This window comes from Staurois parvus, unplaced genomic scaffold, assembly GCF_062004578.1.
Source record: "Staurois parvus isolate SC_StPar_1 unplaced genomic scaffold, SC_StPar_1.0 ptg000365l, whole genome shotgun sequence".
NCBI lineage: Eukaryota > Metazoa > Chordata > Amphibia > Anura > Ranidae > Staurois > Staurois parvus.
The window spans coordinates 3845366-3860869 of record NW_028318161.1 but is presented as its reverse complement, the minus strand read 5'-3'; the positions used below and the strand labels follow the sequence as shown (position 1 = coordinate 3860869).

At 40.8% G+C, this 15504-nt stretch overlaps 1 protein-coding gene across 2 annotated transcripts in view; it reads left to right on the top strand.

The window, feature by feature from the left end:
• Positions 1-15206, top strand: part of RLIM (ring finger protein, LIM domain interacting) — a 35651-nt gene extending 20445 nt beyond the window's left edge. The window contains exons 2-4 of one of the 2 annotated variants that reach the window (XM_089685206.1): positions 686-880; positions 5472-5555; positions 11459-15206. In XM_089685206.1, coding sequence (XP_089541332.1) covers positions 712-880; positions 5472-5555; positions 11459-13134 — 1929 coding nt within the window. In that variant the 5' untranslated portion in view covers positions 686-711 and the 3' untranslated portion in view covers positions 13135-15206. Of the gene's footprint in view, positions 1-681; positions 881-5471; positions 5556-11458 lie in introns of both variants that reach the window. The other variant, XM_089685207.1, reaches the window with a different exon arrangement.
• Positions 15207-15504: the final 298 nt, after the last annotated feature.

Genomic DNA, 15504 nt, shown 5'->3' with positions numbered 1-15504 from the left:
CATTGCAGATCTCTCCCCTGTCACCTCCTGCACACTGCTTTGTACGGCTCTGCATGGCAGAGCCGTACAAATCAGTGTGTTTACAGTGTAAAGCACACAGCCCACATAGTAAAACAGCACACAGTTGACTCTTTGATCACCCCACATGTTAACCCCTTCCTGCCCAGTCCATTAGTACAGTGTCGGTGCTTTTTATTAGCAATGATCACTGTATTGGTGTCACTGGGGATGTCAATAACACCAAGTCAGGTCCCCCCAGTGTCAGAATGCCCACCGCAGCAAAAATATACTGTTTTGTTTTTTTCAAAATTGTCAATTTTTTGTTTATAGTGCAAAAAATTTTAACCGCACAGGTGATCAAATACCAACAAAAGAGAGCTCTATTAGCTGGAAAAAAAGGACGTAAATCTCATTTGGGTGCAGTGTTTCATGGCAGCGCAATTGTCAGTTAAAGTAACACAGTGCTGTATCGCAAAAAATGGCCTGGTCAGGAAGGGGAGTAAATCCTCTGGCGGGCACGTGGTTAAGCGAGGCATTTCTGATCGTGATGTAGGGTTTTGTTTTTAACAAGTATTTGAAATATTTTGCATGATAGTCCTTTGTGGATTGTTCTCCATGCTGAGTATGTGTGTGTTTGGCAGACTTTCTGTACCTTGTGTATTAACATAGTTTCTTTGTTAGACAGGTTCACCAATACATTTGTTAGTCAACATGGAGAGTACCGACTCTACCGGAAAAGGAAATGCTGAACAGTCAGATTCTCAACGCCAGAGTCAGATGGATCGGTTGGACAGAGAGGAAGCTTTCTATCAGTTTGTAAATAATTTGAATGAGGAGGATTATCGGCTTATGAGAGATAATAATTTGCTAGGAACTCCAGGTACATTAATTTTAGTGCAACTTTTATGTATTTTGTAAGTTTATTGAGAAACTATGGAAATAAGGCCATGACCAATTTTGTGCACTCTTCTGCTTTAATAGCTTTAAATCTGTTAATATTGCTAATCATGAAAGTGGATAAATGTGCCCAGTTACCATTCTGTTTTTTTCCCTGAGAGCACTTCAGTGACCCGTTGCTTGACCTCCTGAAGGTTTTACCACGGCCGTTTCTTTGCTATTCAACACTGCGCTACTTTAACTGGCAATGGCTCAGTCATGCAATACTGCCCAAATGAAATATTTAGTACAAATAGAGCTTTCTTTTGATGATATTTAATCACCACTAGGTTGTTTATCTTTTTGCTATTTAAAAAAAAAATGCAGACAATTTTGGAAAAAAAAAAACAGGTTTTTCCTTAGTTCCTCTATAAAATTTAATACACTCACACTATATTGCTAAAAGTATTTGAATGCCTGCCTTTACATGCACATGAACTTTAATGGCATCCGGGTCTTCGTCCGTAGGGTCCAATATTAAGTTGGCCCACCCTTTGCAGCTATAACAGCTTCAACTCTTCTGGGAAGGCTGTCCACAAGGCTTAGGAGTGTGTCTATGGGAATGTTTGACCATTCTTCCAGAAGCTCATTCGTGTGGTCAGACACTGATGTTGGACGGGCCCGGCTCGAAGTCTCCGCTCTAATTCATCCCAAAGGTGTTCTATCTGGTTGAGGTCAGGACTCTGCCGGCCATTCAAGCTCCTCCACCCCAAACTCACTCATCCGTGTCTTTATGGACCTTGCTTTGTGTACTGGTTCGCAGTCATATTGGAACAGGAAGGGGCCATCACCAAACTGTTCCCACAAAGTTGGGAGCATGAAATTGTCCAAAATGTCTTGGTATGCTGATGCCTTAAGAGTTCCCTTCACTGGAACTAAGAGGCCAAGCCCAACCCCTGAAAAACAACCCAACACCATAATCCCCCTCCACCAAACTTTACACTTGGCACAATGCATTCAGGCAAGTACCTTTATCCTGGCAACCACCAAGCCCAAACATATCCATCAGATTGCCAGACAGAGAAGTGTGATTCGTCACTCCAGTGAACACGTCTTCACTACTCTTAAGTCCTTGGTGGCATGCTTTACACCACTGCATCCAACGCTTTGCATTGCACTTGGTGATCTAAGGCTTGGATGCAGCCTCTCGGCCATGAAAACCCATTCCATGAGCTCTCTACGCACTGTTGTGTTAATCTGAAGGCCACATGAAATTTGGATGTCTTTAGCTATTGACTCTGCAGACAGTTGGCGATGACTGTGCACTTCAGCATGCGCTTACCCCGTTCTGTCATTTTACTTCGTGGCTGAGTTGTTGTTCACAGTTGCTTCCACTTTGTTACAATACGACTAACAATTGACCGTGGAATATTTAGTAGCAAGAAAATTTCACAGATGGGCTTGTTGCACAGGTGGCAACCAATTACGGTGCCACGCTTGAATTCACTGAGCTCGTGAGAGCGACCCATTCTTTCACAAATGTTTGTAGAAGCAGTCTGCATGCCTAAGTGCTTGATTTTATACACCTGTGGCCATGGAGGTGTATCCTAATACTTATGGCAATATAGTGTATGTATATATGTATGTGTGTGTGAATATGAATATATATATATATATATCAGGGTGGATTTGATTTAAATCACTAGTGAAAAGGCTCGATTTAAATCATAATTTTTAAAGGGCAGCTGTCATCTCTGTCCTGCAGCGGCTCCTCCTCTGACCCACTGTTGACTCATTGACAGTCCTGTTCACTTTAATGGGACATCTGGTGATGTGACCGTGACACAGCAAGGTGAGATCTGGTGTCAGCAGGTGAGTGGATGCCTGCTAACAGGCGCTGACATGATTGATCTAAAATGACAGGTGCTCTTTAAATGTAAGGAATCTGACTCAGTCTTGCTGGTAGTTAGAATCTTTAATATTTGCAAATTAAGGTTTCCTTTTTAGAATAATAAGCTGTCAGGTTAGTAAAACAGCGATATCAGAATCGATTTTAAGTTAATAGGTTAATCACACATAGCTGCCGAACTACTCAGATTCTTTTATTTCATGTTTTTTCTCATGGTTGCTGTGAAATTGTGTGAATGCATCAATGCAGTGCATGTTAACTCTGCTTGCAGAGCTTGGATTCATTGAATGAGTTTACCGAAAATGTAAATATTGCGGAATATACAGCCCCATGCTACATAACTAAGCTCCACTTCATGCTGAACAAACTAAATTATTAATGTATCTTAAATAGATTTTTATTAAAATAAATTTGATTTAACCACTTGCCGCCCGGCCCATGTATATAAACGGCCGGATGGGAGCAGTGCAGGAGCGGGTTGCTGTTCATAAACTGCACCCGCCATTTTAGCCTGTGCGCGCTCCCTGGAGGATACAGCGGAACACCGATCACTGTATGGGACCTCTGTGTGAGGTCCCAATCATGTGATCGCCGATTGGCCAAAAAAAAAAATCTTCATTACCCCCCCACAAGTAGTACAGTATCACTATCGTGACACTGTACTGCTAGGGTGACAGTATGTTTAAAAAAAAAAAAAAATCCATAAATAATATAAAAATGTAAAGAAAATTATTATTTTTGGTTATAAACTAATTTTGGTTTTTTATTTTTTGTTTTTGTTTTTTTTTTTTTTTTACTAAAAAGATAACTGAACACATTTTGGCCAAGATTTCTGAAGAAAGATTATTTTCAAAATTTTTGGACTTTTTTATTTATATAGCAAAAAAAGTAAAAATCCCGGTGGTGAATAAATACCACCAAAATAAAGTTTCATCTGTCTCAAAAAAATGCTAAAAATTTCATATGGATACAGTGTTGCATGACCGTGCAACTGTCATTCAAAGAGTGACAGCGCTGAAAGCTGAAAATTGTCCTGGACAGGAATGGGATAAAAGTGCCCGGACTTGAAGCGGTTAAATAAAAAAATCTATATTTTTTTTGTTTAAGCCAGAGGCAGCCAAGTAAGTAGTTTTTAGGATGTCGGCAGTGGCAGCCTCCTTATTTCACAGCGCAGGTATCCTTTAACAAAGTGAAAAAACCTCTGGCCCACAAATGAGTTTTAGCAAGCATATGTACTGACAGGCACCACATCATACCTGATCTTGCAAAGTTCAAAGTTTATTTTAACTGGTTACCTTAAAAGCATTTCTTGGTCACTTTCCTCTTGGCTATATCACATTCTGTAAGCAGTAAGAGTGTAAGGAGAACAGGAGTGGACATTAGGAGGTGCCTGCACTCTCCTACACCATTATACAGTGAGTCTCTCATGTAGCTCTCCCTTGTTCGTTCCCCTGTAGGATTGAAAATCTGGTTCTCTCGACACTTCAAACTTTTGTTTGAACCAATTTGAGACCTCTTTCTCTTTTTCGTTCTGTGAGCCAAATGTCTGAACTCCAAACTTTATCCTTCAAGAATCCTTTCTGGTTTGTATAGGCACAAGGTAATGTTGAGACCAGGATTTTCTACTTGCCTAAGATCTGGCTTTCACCTCCACAAGGACATTGTGCTCTCATCCCTCTATCTGGCTATAATTCACTGACCTAAAATTGTCCCATATTGGCTGGATGTATTTGGGGCTGTGAGAATTTTTCTCAACCACGGCTTTTCAGGAAGGACTGGTTCACTTAAGTAATCCCGTTTCATTTTCCTTAGAAAATCAGGCAGAGGTTCAGGTCACATCTGATGCCAGCTTCAAGAATTGGGTCCTTCATGTTTTTTTTTTGTTTTTTTTTTTTAATCCTTTGTTGCTATGTTGTCCACATCTCTGTTGGAATGCTTTTGGGCATTCAGTCTAAAAATTCCTGCGTCCCTCAGATGAATGGAGGGGAGAAAATAGGATTTTTTGTACTTGCCATAAAATACTATTTTTGGAGTCCCCTGAGGGAGAAGGGTGCCTTGTCTGTGTTTTTATTTTCTTCCTCTTAGTACTACGTTTACTATGAACCTGAGCCATGGTGGTTGTGGATGGGGTTATCCTGTGCTGGCTTTTTTTTTTTTTTCTGGTGGATCGCTTTTCAGAGGCATTTGACAGGTGGTGAGAAGGTTGTCTTCTTACTGCCAATTTTAATTCCATAAGTGCCTCACCACTGCATTGCAGTGTGGCCCCATTTTCCTGAATGCGTTCAGCGATGGTGCTACTTGCCACATGCAATAGAGGTGATCAGTTTTACTGCAGAGCATCATGACTACTGCATGTGTACACCCTCTGTTTGCAATTTAGGGGTGTGGTAAAATGTGGCTCAAGTGCCTGTTTACCACTCATATTCCACAACTATAATTAATACCTGGAAATTCCTGTGTCCCTCAGTGACTCTAAGAAAAAAAGTGCAAAATTTCTAGGGCAGTTTTTAGATGCTGTTGGCTACACCTCCATTTTCACCTCATATTTATGATCTTTGATAGCTTGTTGCATATGAAGAAACAAAATGAGAATTTAGTTTCACTGAAATAAAGACATATGTGGATTGCTCTCGTTTTGTAATTACTTTCACTGCTATACACATTTTCTTTTGTTTTCTCATTTTAGGGGAGATTACTAAAGAAGAGTTGCTGAGAAGATTGCAGCAAATTAAAGAAGGTCCACCTCAGCCAAATGCAGATGAAAACAGAGGTACTGGAGCAATGTTAAACAGTATAAAAAAAAAAGCCCTTCACACCAATTAATTGTGCATTTTTATTAGGCCTTCGGTAACGTATACCTGGACTAACAGGTCATCCTCTCTCCCACGTCTGCCTTATTTTTCAGATGGCAAGGCTTAATGGGCATAATTCAATACTTGTATACTGAGCAAGTGTTTAGGGATATTTTGTTTAGATGAAGTATTCATCCTTTCATCTATCTATTCAAAATACAGTAATACCTCGGTTTACGAATTTAATTTGTTCTGCAGGACTTTTCATATAGCGAAAAATATGTAAACCGAAACACTGTTTCCCATAGGAATGCATTGAAAACCAATTAAACCGTTCCGAAGGTCAAAAAAACAGTAAACGCTACTAAAATACCACATGAGTTATTTTATTAACTTGTGCAGTATTTTAGTAGTGACAACCATGTGTTAATGTTTCCGCTGTCAGAGGGGTTCCCCACTGACAGCTGAATGTAAAAGAATTGACGGCAATTAAAAAAATTATTTAAAGGCGTGGGGTTCCCTCTTTCGGTCTGGTATGGATTTTAAGGGGAACTCCCACTCCAAAATTAAAAAAAAAAAAAAATTGTTGTGGGGGTCCCCCCTAAATCCATACTAGACCCTTATCCGAGCTTGCAGCCTGGCAGGTCAGGAAACCATACCAGGCCACATGCCCTCAACATAGGGGGGGGGCTGTTTTGGGGCAGGAGTGCTCACCCCCTCAAAGCACCTTGTCCTCGTGTGGATGGGGACAAGGGCCTCTTTCCCACAATCCTGGCCAGTGGTTGTGGGGGTCTGCGGGCAGGAGGCTTATCGGAAACTGGAAGCCCCCTTTAACAAAAGGGCCCCCAGATCCCGGAACCCCCCCCATGTGAATGATGGTACCCCATCCTCATTCACGAAAAACAAAAAGTTGTAGTGTAAATAAATACAGGACACGGTCTTTGACAAGTCCTTTAATAAAAGAATGTCCTCCGCAGTAGATCCAACGTCAATCACAATGGCCGCCGATCCGAAAAAAAAGGAGGAATAAAAAGGTTTTGTTCCCGATGCTGGCTGCCAGCTGTTTGCTCTGAGCTGGCTTGACAGTTCTTAAATATGTAAGGGGCGGGGCCACCCCAGGACATCATGCATGTGACCCACCCCATGTGACATCAGTGATGGGGCAGAGTCACTTGGGTGATGTCCCCGGGTGGCCCCGCCCCTTTCATATTTAAGAACTTTCAAGCCAGGTCAGAGGAAGAGGGGCTGGCAGCCAGCGTCGGGAACAGACCCCCCCCCCCCCCCCTTTTTTTTTTTTTTTTTTTTATTTAACACTACACTTTGTTTTTTTTTTTTGTGAATGAGGATGGGGTCCCGCATCCTCTTTCACATGGGGGGGGCTGGGATCTGGGGGCCCCCTTGTTAATGGGGGCTTGCAGATTCCGATGAGCCCCCTGGACGTGGACCCCCACAACCACCAGCCAAGGTTGTGGGGAAGAGGCCCTTGTGGGACAAGGTGCTTTGGGGGGGGGGGAGAGTCCCCTGCCCCAAAGCAACCCCCCCATCCCTTTTTTTAAGGCTCACTCATTCCTATCCCCCCCCCCTTTCTTGACCTGCCTTGCTGCTTGCTTGGATAAGGGTCTGCTATGAATTTTATGGGGGACCACCAAACCTTTCTTGTTTTTTTTTTTATTTTGGCATGGGAGTGATCCTTAAAATCCATACCAAACCCGAAGGGCTTGGTATGGATGGAAGGGGGGACACCACACCTTTTTTTTTTATAATTTTTTTTAATTGCCAACAATTCTTTTACACTCAGCTGTCAGGTGCCAGTTTTTAAATGTAATTACTGCTTGCTTTTTTTTTTTTTTTCCTCACTATACAGTAGTTTGGAAATTCAGCTGTCACTTTCCCCCTCTAGCTAAAAGAGAAAGTTTTTTAGTTTTTTCCCCCAAGTTAAAAGCAACAATGTTTCCTTTCAGTTTCAAAAGATACAAAGTTTCCTGTAACTCTGGGGAAAGTGACAGCTAATATTGTGAGCTATAGTGAAGAAGAAAAAAGACGGAAATTGCATTTAAAAATCAGCACTGACATACACTTCGTATTGCGAAGTGTAAACCGAGGCATTATTTTCAATGGATTTTCATTCATAAACCGAAAATTACTTTACCGAGGCATTCGTAAACCGAGGTATTACTGTATGATGTTAAAAAGGGATTCATATTCATATAGTATATCCTATTCTGTATAGTCAAAGGCATTCAAATTATAGCCTGCATTAAAAAAGCCTTTTAAGTGTTTTCAGATTCCTTTTTCACAGTTTAAACTATTTCACTAGTGGAGCAGAATACGCAGTGTTTCTTAAGTCTCAAGGTTGTTTACCTTCATGCATTCTATGCATGAAGGGGAAAAAAAACCTTCTGTGTGTAGCAGCCATTGGCTCCCGCTGCTGTCAATCACTGCCAGTGAGCCAATCAGGAGAGGGAGGGGACAGGAGTAAGCCACGGCTCTGTGTATGAATGGACATGTAGAGCCGTGGCTCAGGAATGCACCTGCTTGGGTGTCCCCATAGCAAACTGTTTGCTATGGGGGCACCCGACGAGGGATGGGCAAAGCGCGCTGGAGGGGGGACCTGAGCAGAGGAGGATCCAGGCTGCTCTGTGCAAAGCCACTGCACAGAGCCGGTAAGTATACAATCTTTTGTTATTTTTAAGAAGTCATAAAAAAACAAGACTTTAGTATCACTTTAAATAAAACACTCCTAATGAGAGAGCACCTCCACCACACACATTCTATTCTTCCTCTGTTCTCAAGAAGACAACTGACTTACACTCCCCAGTTATGTCTGAACTACAGAACACACCCCTCGCTTTTCAGTACCCATGTAACCAGTGAGATCTGCTGCCACTACACAGAAAACATTCCCAGTAGCTGTTAGCAGTGTGTGACAAATTCCGCTACCTTGATGGACATCTCTCTGACACTAATGGCTACACTGTCCTTCTGTAGCAGTGATGGGCATATTCTGCAGACTGACAACCTCTTATCTCCTAATGACTGGCATTAGTTTGTGCTTTTAAGCCCACACAACAACATGATGAACATAGCATTCATTGACACATCCATTTTAGGCATTCTGCATATGGAAAGAACTGATTTACATTAAACTCAAATTGTAGTCTGTAAAACAATAAATGGGTCTTAGCAATACCTGACAAGTTCTAACTCCTCCTCTTTTTATGTTAGATTAAAAAAAAATGTTTCTTGTACAGTGCCTTGAAAAAGTATTCATACCCCTTGAAATTTTCCACATTTTGTCATGTTACAGCCAAAAATGTAAATGTATTTTATTGGGATTTTATTTGATAGACCAACACAAAGTGGCACATCATTGTGAAATGGAAGGAAAATGATAAATGGTTTTCACATTTTTTTTACAAATATCTGAAAAGTGTGGAGTGTATTTGTATTCAGCCCCCCTAGTCAATACATTGTAGAACCACCTTTCGCTGCAATTACAGCTGCAAGTCTTGGGGATGTCTCTACCAGCTTTGCACATCTAGAGAATGACATTTTTGCCCATTCTTCTTTGCAAAATATCTCAAGCTCTGTCAGATTGGATGGAGAGTGTCTGTGAACAGCAATTTTCAAGTTTTGCCACAGATTCTCAATTGGATTTAGGTCTGGACTTTGACTGGGTCATTCTAACACATGAATATGCTTTGATCTAAACCATTCCATTGCAGCTCTGGCTGTATATTTAGGGTCGTTGTCCTGCTGGAAGGTGAATCTCTGCCCCAGTCTTTTGCAGAGACTAACAGGTTTTAAATTTGCCCTGTATTTGGCTCCATCCATCTTCCCATCAACTCTGACCAGCTTCCCTGTCCCTGCTAAAGAAAAGCATCCCCACAACATGATGCCACCACCACGTTTCATGGTGGTGATGGGATGGTGTGTTCAGGGTGATGTTCAATGTTCGTTTTCCGCCACACATAGCATTTTGCTTTGAGACCAAAAAGTTCAATTTTGGTATCATCTGACTAGAGCACCTTCTTCGACATGTTTGCTGTGTCTCCCAAATAGCTTCTCTCAAACTGCAAACGAGACTTCTTATGGCTTTCTTTCAACAATGACTTTCTTCTTGCCACTCTTCCATAAAGGCCAGATTTGTGGCGTAGACGACTAATAGTTGTCCTGTGGACAGATTCTCTCACCTGAGCTGTGAATCTCTGCAGCTCCTCCAGAATTAATGTACTCCTTGCCTGGCCTGTCAGTTTAGGTGGATGGCAATGTCTTGGTAGGTTTGCAGTTGTGCCATACTCATTACATTTTTGGATGATGGATTGAACAGGGCTCCGTGAGATGTTCAAAGCGTGGGATATTTTTTTTATAACCTAACCCTGCGTTAAACTTCTCCACAACTTTATCCCTTACCTGTCTGGTGTGTTCTTTGGCCTTCATGATGCTGTTTGTTCACTAATGTTCTCTAACAAACCTCTGAGGGCTTCACAGAACAGCTGTATTTATACTGAGAATAAACTACACATGGGGACTCTATTTACTAATTATGTGACTTTTGAAGGCAATTGGTTCCACTAGATTTTAGTTAGGGGTATCAGAGTAAAGGAGGTTGAATACAAGTGCACATTTTTCATGTATTTATTTGTAAAAAAAAAATTAAGAACCATTTATCATTTTTCTTCCATTTCACAATTATGTGCCACTTTGTGTTGGACTATCACACAAAATCCCAATATAATACATTTACATTTTTTGTTGAAACATGATAAAATATGGAAAATTTCAAGGGGTATGAATAGTTTTTCAAGGCACTGTATATTTGTTAACAGATACAGCTCTTCTAATTTTTGACCATAGAATTGTAGTGCCGTCTACAGGAGTAGGACACTAGGCAGAAAAGAACAAAGCACCTCCCATGGGGCGGTCTTAGCTGTTATAAAACCCCCTTTCTGCTATAGGCAATCCAGTTTTTTCTGCCTAGTGTACAGGAGTAAAGATGTGTTTCCCTGCTAGGACCTGTGGTTCCATGGCTTTTTTCGGTTTTCTTGGGATTTTTTTGCTACTTTAGGGTTTGTTTGGTTTTCATGTTTGCCTGGTCTCTCTAGTTGTTTTTTTGGTTCTCCTAACCCTAGTTGAGGCACTGCTTTGGGACATCCCTACATTCAAGAATCAGAAGAGCAGTGTCTGTCAGTGAACGTTACAGAAAACTGGATTTTTTTTGTTACCGTAAAATCCCTTTCTTTGACTTCATTAACAGACACAGCACCCCCCTCTTTTTGGTGTTTATGCAGAGAAGAGAGCCAGAGACCAACAGTCCCTGGCTCTCTGCTCACAGAATGCTGAGAACTGAGCAACCAGTGGTGTTTGATCTCTCAGTTCTCAGTGCAAATCCGGCGGGTGACAGATGCACCATCAGTTCGATGCTGCATCCACCTAGGTGAGTATACATTTTTTTTTTCTCTAAATCACGAAAGGCAGCATAACTGTTAAAACCAGACGACTATAAGGCACTAAACTACAAATAACAGTAAACACTGAGTTTATCCTGGCAGTCAACTCAGGAACAATGTCAAAGCAATCATAACAGAAGAGTTATAGTAGTGTAAATAATAGAGAAAACAATAAAAAGTGTCTTTTGTACTGGATTTATTTGGATGGACGTAGTTGATTAGAGATGAATGTTTTCTTGATAGATATGGATGGTCAATACTTTCTCAGAGCCCTTCATATGTGTGTGACAAAAAAGGTGAAGTTTTATATGTAGGTACTGTACAAAATATAGCTTTATTGCAGGTTTGTTGCACAAATGATTAACTGGTAGGTTGTATTTTCTCTTGATGGCATGTTAAAATTTATTTTCCTCTATGTTCATATTCTACAGGTGAGAATGCGGAAGACTCTTCTAATGGAGATTCTATAATAGACTGGCTAAATTCAGTGCGACAAACTGGAAACACGACAAGGAGTGGACAACGTGGCAACCAATCATGGAGAGCAGTTAGCAGAACAAATCCAAATAGTGGAGATTTCCGGTTTAGTTTGGAAATTAATGTGAATCGCAGTACCGTTAATCAAAATCTGCCTCCTGGTGAACAGTCAGAAGGCTCTGGGGTTGAAAGTATGGAACTTACCAATCAGGGTGAGGCTGAACCAGAACCTGAGGTGGAAACTGAACCTGAAATTGTGGCAACTAGCGAAACTGCTGTAGAGGAGCCTATTCCTCAAAGAGGTCAAAGGAGAGCAAGAAGCAGAAGCCCAGAGCAGCGAAGGATCAGGTCCAGATATGACAGAAGCAGATCACCCTTGAATCCAGCTGTTGAAACACCTATTCGAAGGGCTCAGCATAATTCCTCACAGACTGTTGAACCTTCGCCTGTTGAAGCAGAGGGTAGCTCTAGAACCAGACAGCTTGTGACTGCATATCTGAGCAGTTCTGCAACTGAGACCGAGGGCAGCTCTAGAACTAGGCAACATGTAACATCTAGACAACAGGCATTAGTTGCTGATCCTCCAAATGCAAGCACTGTGGTTTTAAACTCTGAGACAAGAAGCTCCCCACAGCCCCCTCCAGCAGAGACTCAAGAAAATGCAGAGGCTACAGGAACTGGTCAGAGGCCACCGACTATAGTTTTAGATCTTCAGGTCAGGCGGGTACGCCCAGGGGAATATCGACAAAGAGACAGCATTGCAAATAGGACACGCTCTCGTTCTCAAACCCCTAACAACACAGTTACATATGAGAGTGAAAGAGGAGGATTTCGACGTACTTTCTCAAGGTCTGAACGTGCCGGTGTCCGGACATATGTCAGTACTATCAGAATTCCAATCCGTAGAATACTGAACACTGGCCTAAGCGAGACCACCTCTGTTGCTATACAAACAATGCTGAGACAGATAATGACTGGGTTTGGGGAGCTAAGTTACTTCATGTATAGTGACAATGATGCTGAGCCTGGAACCCCTGCTGCTGGTTCTCCTCCAGTAGCTGCTGGAGTGGAAATGCAGAACATTGCAGCTGCAGCAGCACCAGCACCGCCACCGGCACCACCAGCACCACCAGCAGCAGCAGCCACTCCTCCCAGAGCACCTGCACCAGAGCCAGTAGAGCCTCCTAACCCTCCCAACCCTCCCATCCCTCCAATCCCTCCAATCCCTCCCATGGAAGCTGATAATGGAAGTAATGATGTTTCAACCTCTGGAAGCAGGAGGGAGATCCGTAATAACAGAGGATCTGTGACCTTTGAAGAAAGTGGTTCTTTGCCATTTCTCAGATTGGCCCAGTTTTTCCTTCTTAACGAGGATGATGATGATCAGCCAAGAGGACTCACCAAAGAACAAATTGACAACCTGTCTACCCGAAATTATGGTGAAAATGATGCCCTGAAAACTTGTAGTGTGTGCATCACAGAGTACACAGAAGGGAACAAGCTGCGCAAACTTCCCTGCTCTCATGAGTACCATGTCCACTGTATTGATCGCTGGCTTTCTGAGAACTCAACATGCCCAATCTGTCGCCGAGCTGTTCTGATATCGGGCAACAGAGAAAGTGTTGTTTAAACCAATTGCTAAAAACTGTCAACTAAGCGGCTAGTATTTCTAGGCTGGGCAGTGGGGGAAAAGATGCTTTTATGGCCACTTTTTGAGTGGTGCTTAAACTAGGGTTTTGGCTTGGAGTGAGATGTCGTTTTTTTTTTTTTTTTTTTTTTTTTAATTTTTTTTTTTTTTTTTTTTTCGAATTTAAGCAGATCTCATTTTCTTCCCTCACCAAATGTTAGAATACATGTAAAAGAAGAAGGTTCACATAGAAAATTAAATCAGGATACTGCTTTTATTTACAATCTGAATTACAAAGACAGACTTCAATTACAACCTGTAGTGGAGCCCAGGCTTCACTTTCAGTGCTGGAAAGATTCATCTGAAGACCCCTTCTACATTGAAGGGTGGCTGGACTTTGCAACATTTAAGGCTACTTTTGAAATTTATACATTTAATTTAAAAAAAAAAAAAAAAAAAAAAGGTTTTTCTTTTTTAAAGATACAGTTTGCAATCTGTGTATTGTCCCTGCCTCCAAACGATTTGCCCCAATATGCTTTGAACTTTGACTTTTACAACCATAACTCTATATGACAGCACTACCAGATAAGCAGATAATAATAGTTCATATGCTCAAGTTACACTAGTTGTGGTTGCCAAATCTTTTCCTGACTTTAACCTTATTAAAATATTGACCCAGTGGAAGTGTACCTCAAATATCACACACAAAGATATTTTGGTTATTTAAATGCTACAAGGATCATTTACGTATTTTCTATTGTTTTAGGTTATGCGTTTGCTGACTTTTGGAATTTATAAGGTGAAAATAACATGACATCTGCAGATCTCCCTGTGAGTCTGCTTACTGCACAGCTGGAGGCATTGGTATATAAACAAATGTAATATTAACCAAATGCAATATGATTTGTTTTATAATTTGCTAGCATGACATTCTGAAGCATAAGCTCATTTATTTAGAAAACAATACCAAACCTGAAAAAGGTACCATAATAGCACCTGTCAGTCTTTTGTGCTAAGCACTTATAAATTATTGAGGCCTGCTCAATATGTTCTGTAGTAGATCGCACTGACAGCGTTTGTAAGTTAGTGTATTATAGAGGTTTATGTTTAAAATACTAGCTTCAATATTTTTAAACTTTTTTTTGTTTGTTTTTTTTGTTTTGTGTTTTTTTTTTTTGTTTTTTTTAGAATTGATAAGTAATGGTCATATAACTTTGGTCACAGTATCAAAGGACATTAATGATTTTTAGTGGTTGGACAGCATCTTTCAATAGAACAATCTGGTTCCTACGTCCAGTTTAGGGTCTTCCTGCTTCAGCACGTTGTGCCTTGCTTTCTGGATGTACTTTCTGTGGCAGTGAAAATTTTTACTAAGATGAAGTCCAGCGAATGTCTGCTTCATATACCAAGCCAAACTTTTATTTTGTTAAAAAAACAAAAGTTGATCTGTTGATGCACAAATATTTTTGTTTGTGAATTTTCTTCCAGGGGATGGAGTGGGGTGTTCCTACCTAATAGACACAGAGGAGAGGGGGACGCAAAGCATTTCCTTCCAGCACTGAAGGGATAGGATAGCCACAGAGGTGTTCAAATGTCTTTATCTTGGTAAATGACCAAGGATAACCTAGTTCTGTAAACTCACCTTAGGATTTGTGTAAATAGACACTTGTCAGGTTTTTCTCATTCTGTATGTCTGAAGGCCCATTTTAATGGCATACTGTAGAAATTGCTGATTTAGTTTAAATTTGGATTATTTATCTTGTTGTGAAATATAACAAATGTCTATGCTTGTTAAAATAAAAAAAATCACTTTGTTTAAAATGTATAGCTTTTTGTAGCTGCAGCTCCCTACTTAATCTTCGCACTGTCACTGCACAGTTGTTAATGTGTCGCAGACAATCTGTCTGACATGACGCTTGCTCATGATTCACGTATACACATAGCTGCCAGCTTAAGAACTGCATTTGCAACTGTCTGACCATGAATATATAAGGGGTCTGGTTCATGTTTTAATATGTGAAATATAACATTGAGGCTGCTAACCTGAACTGGGAATAAAAGTTTTAAAAATTTAAGCATTAAACAGAACAATGCTGTTTTATTTCTGAAGTGCTAATGCCAACATCTGTTTGATACACATCTACCCATATTCCATCTAAAACCATTGTGCATTATTTCAGTTCAGTGTATCCTCGTTCCTTTGGAATTTGTGCATTATTTAGTTTAGTGCATGCCTGTTCCATTGGAATTTGTTTATTATTATGTATAGTTAAGTGGTTTGTTAAACGTTCTTTACAGCTAATACATCAAGCATGTGCATTATTGCTGGGAGTATGCAATGTTTAAATTGACTGCATGCAGCATTCATCAAAT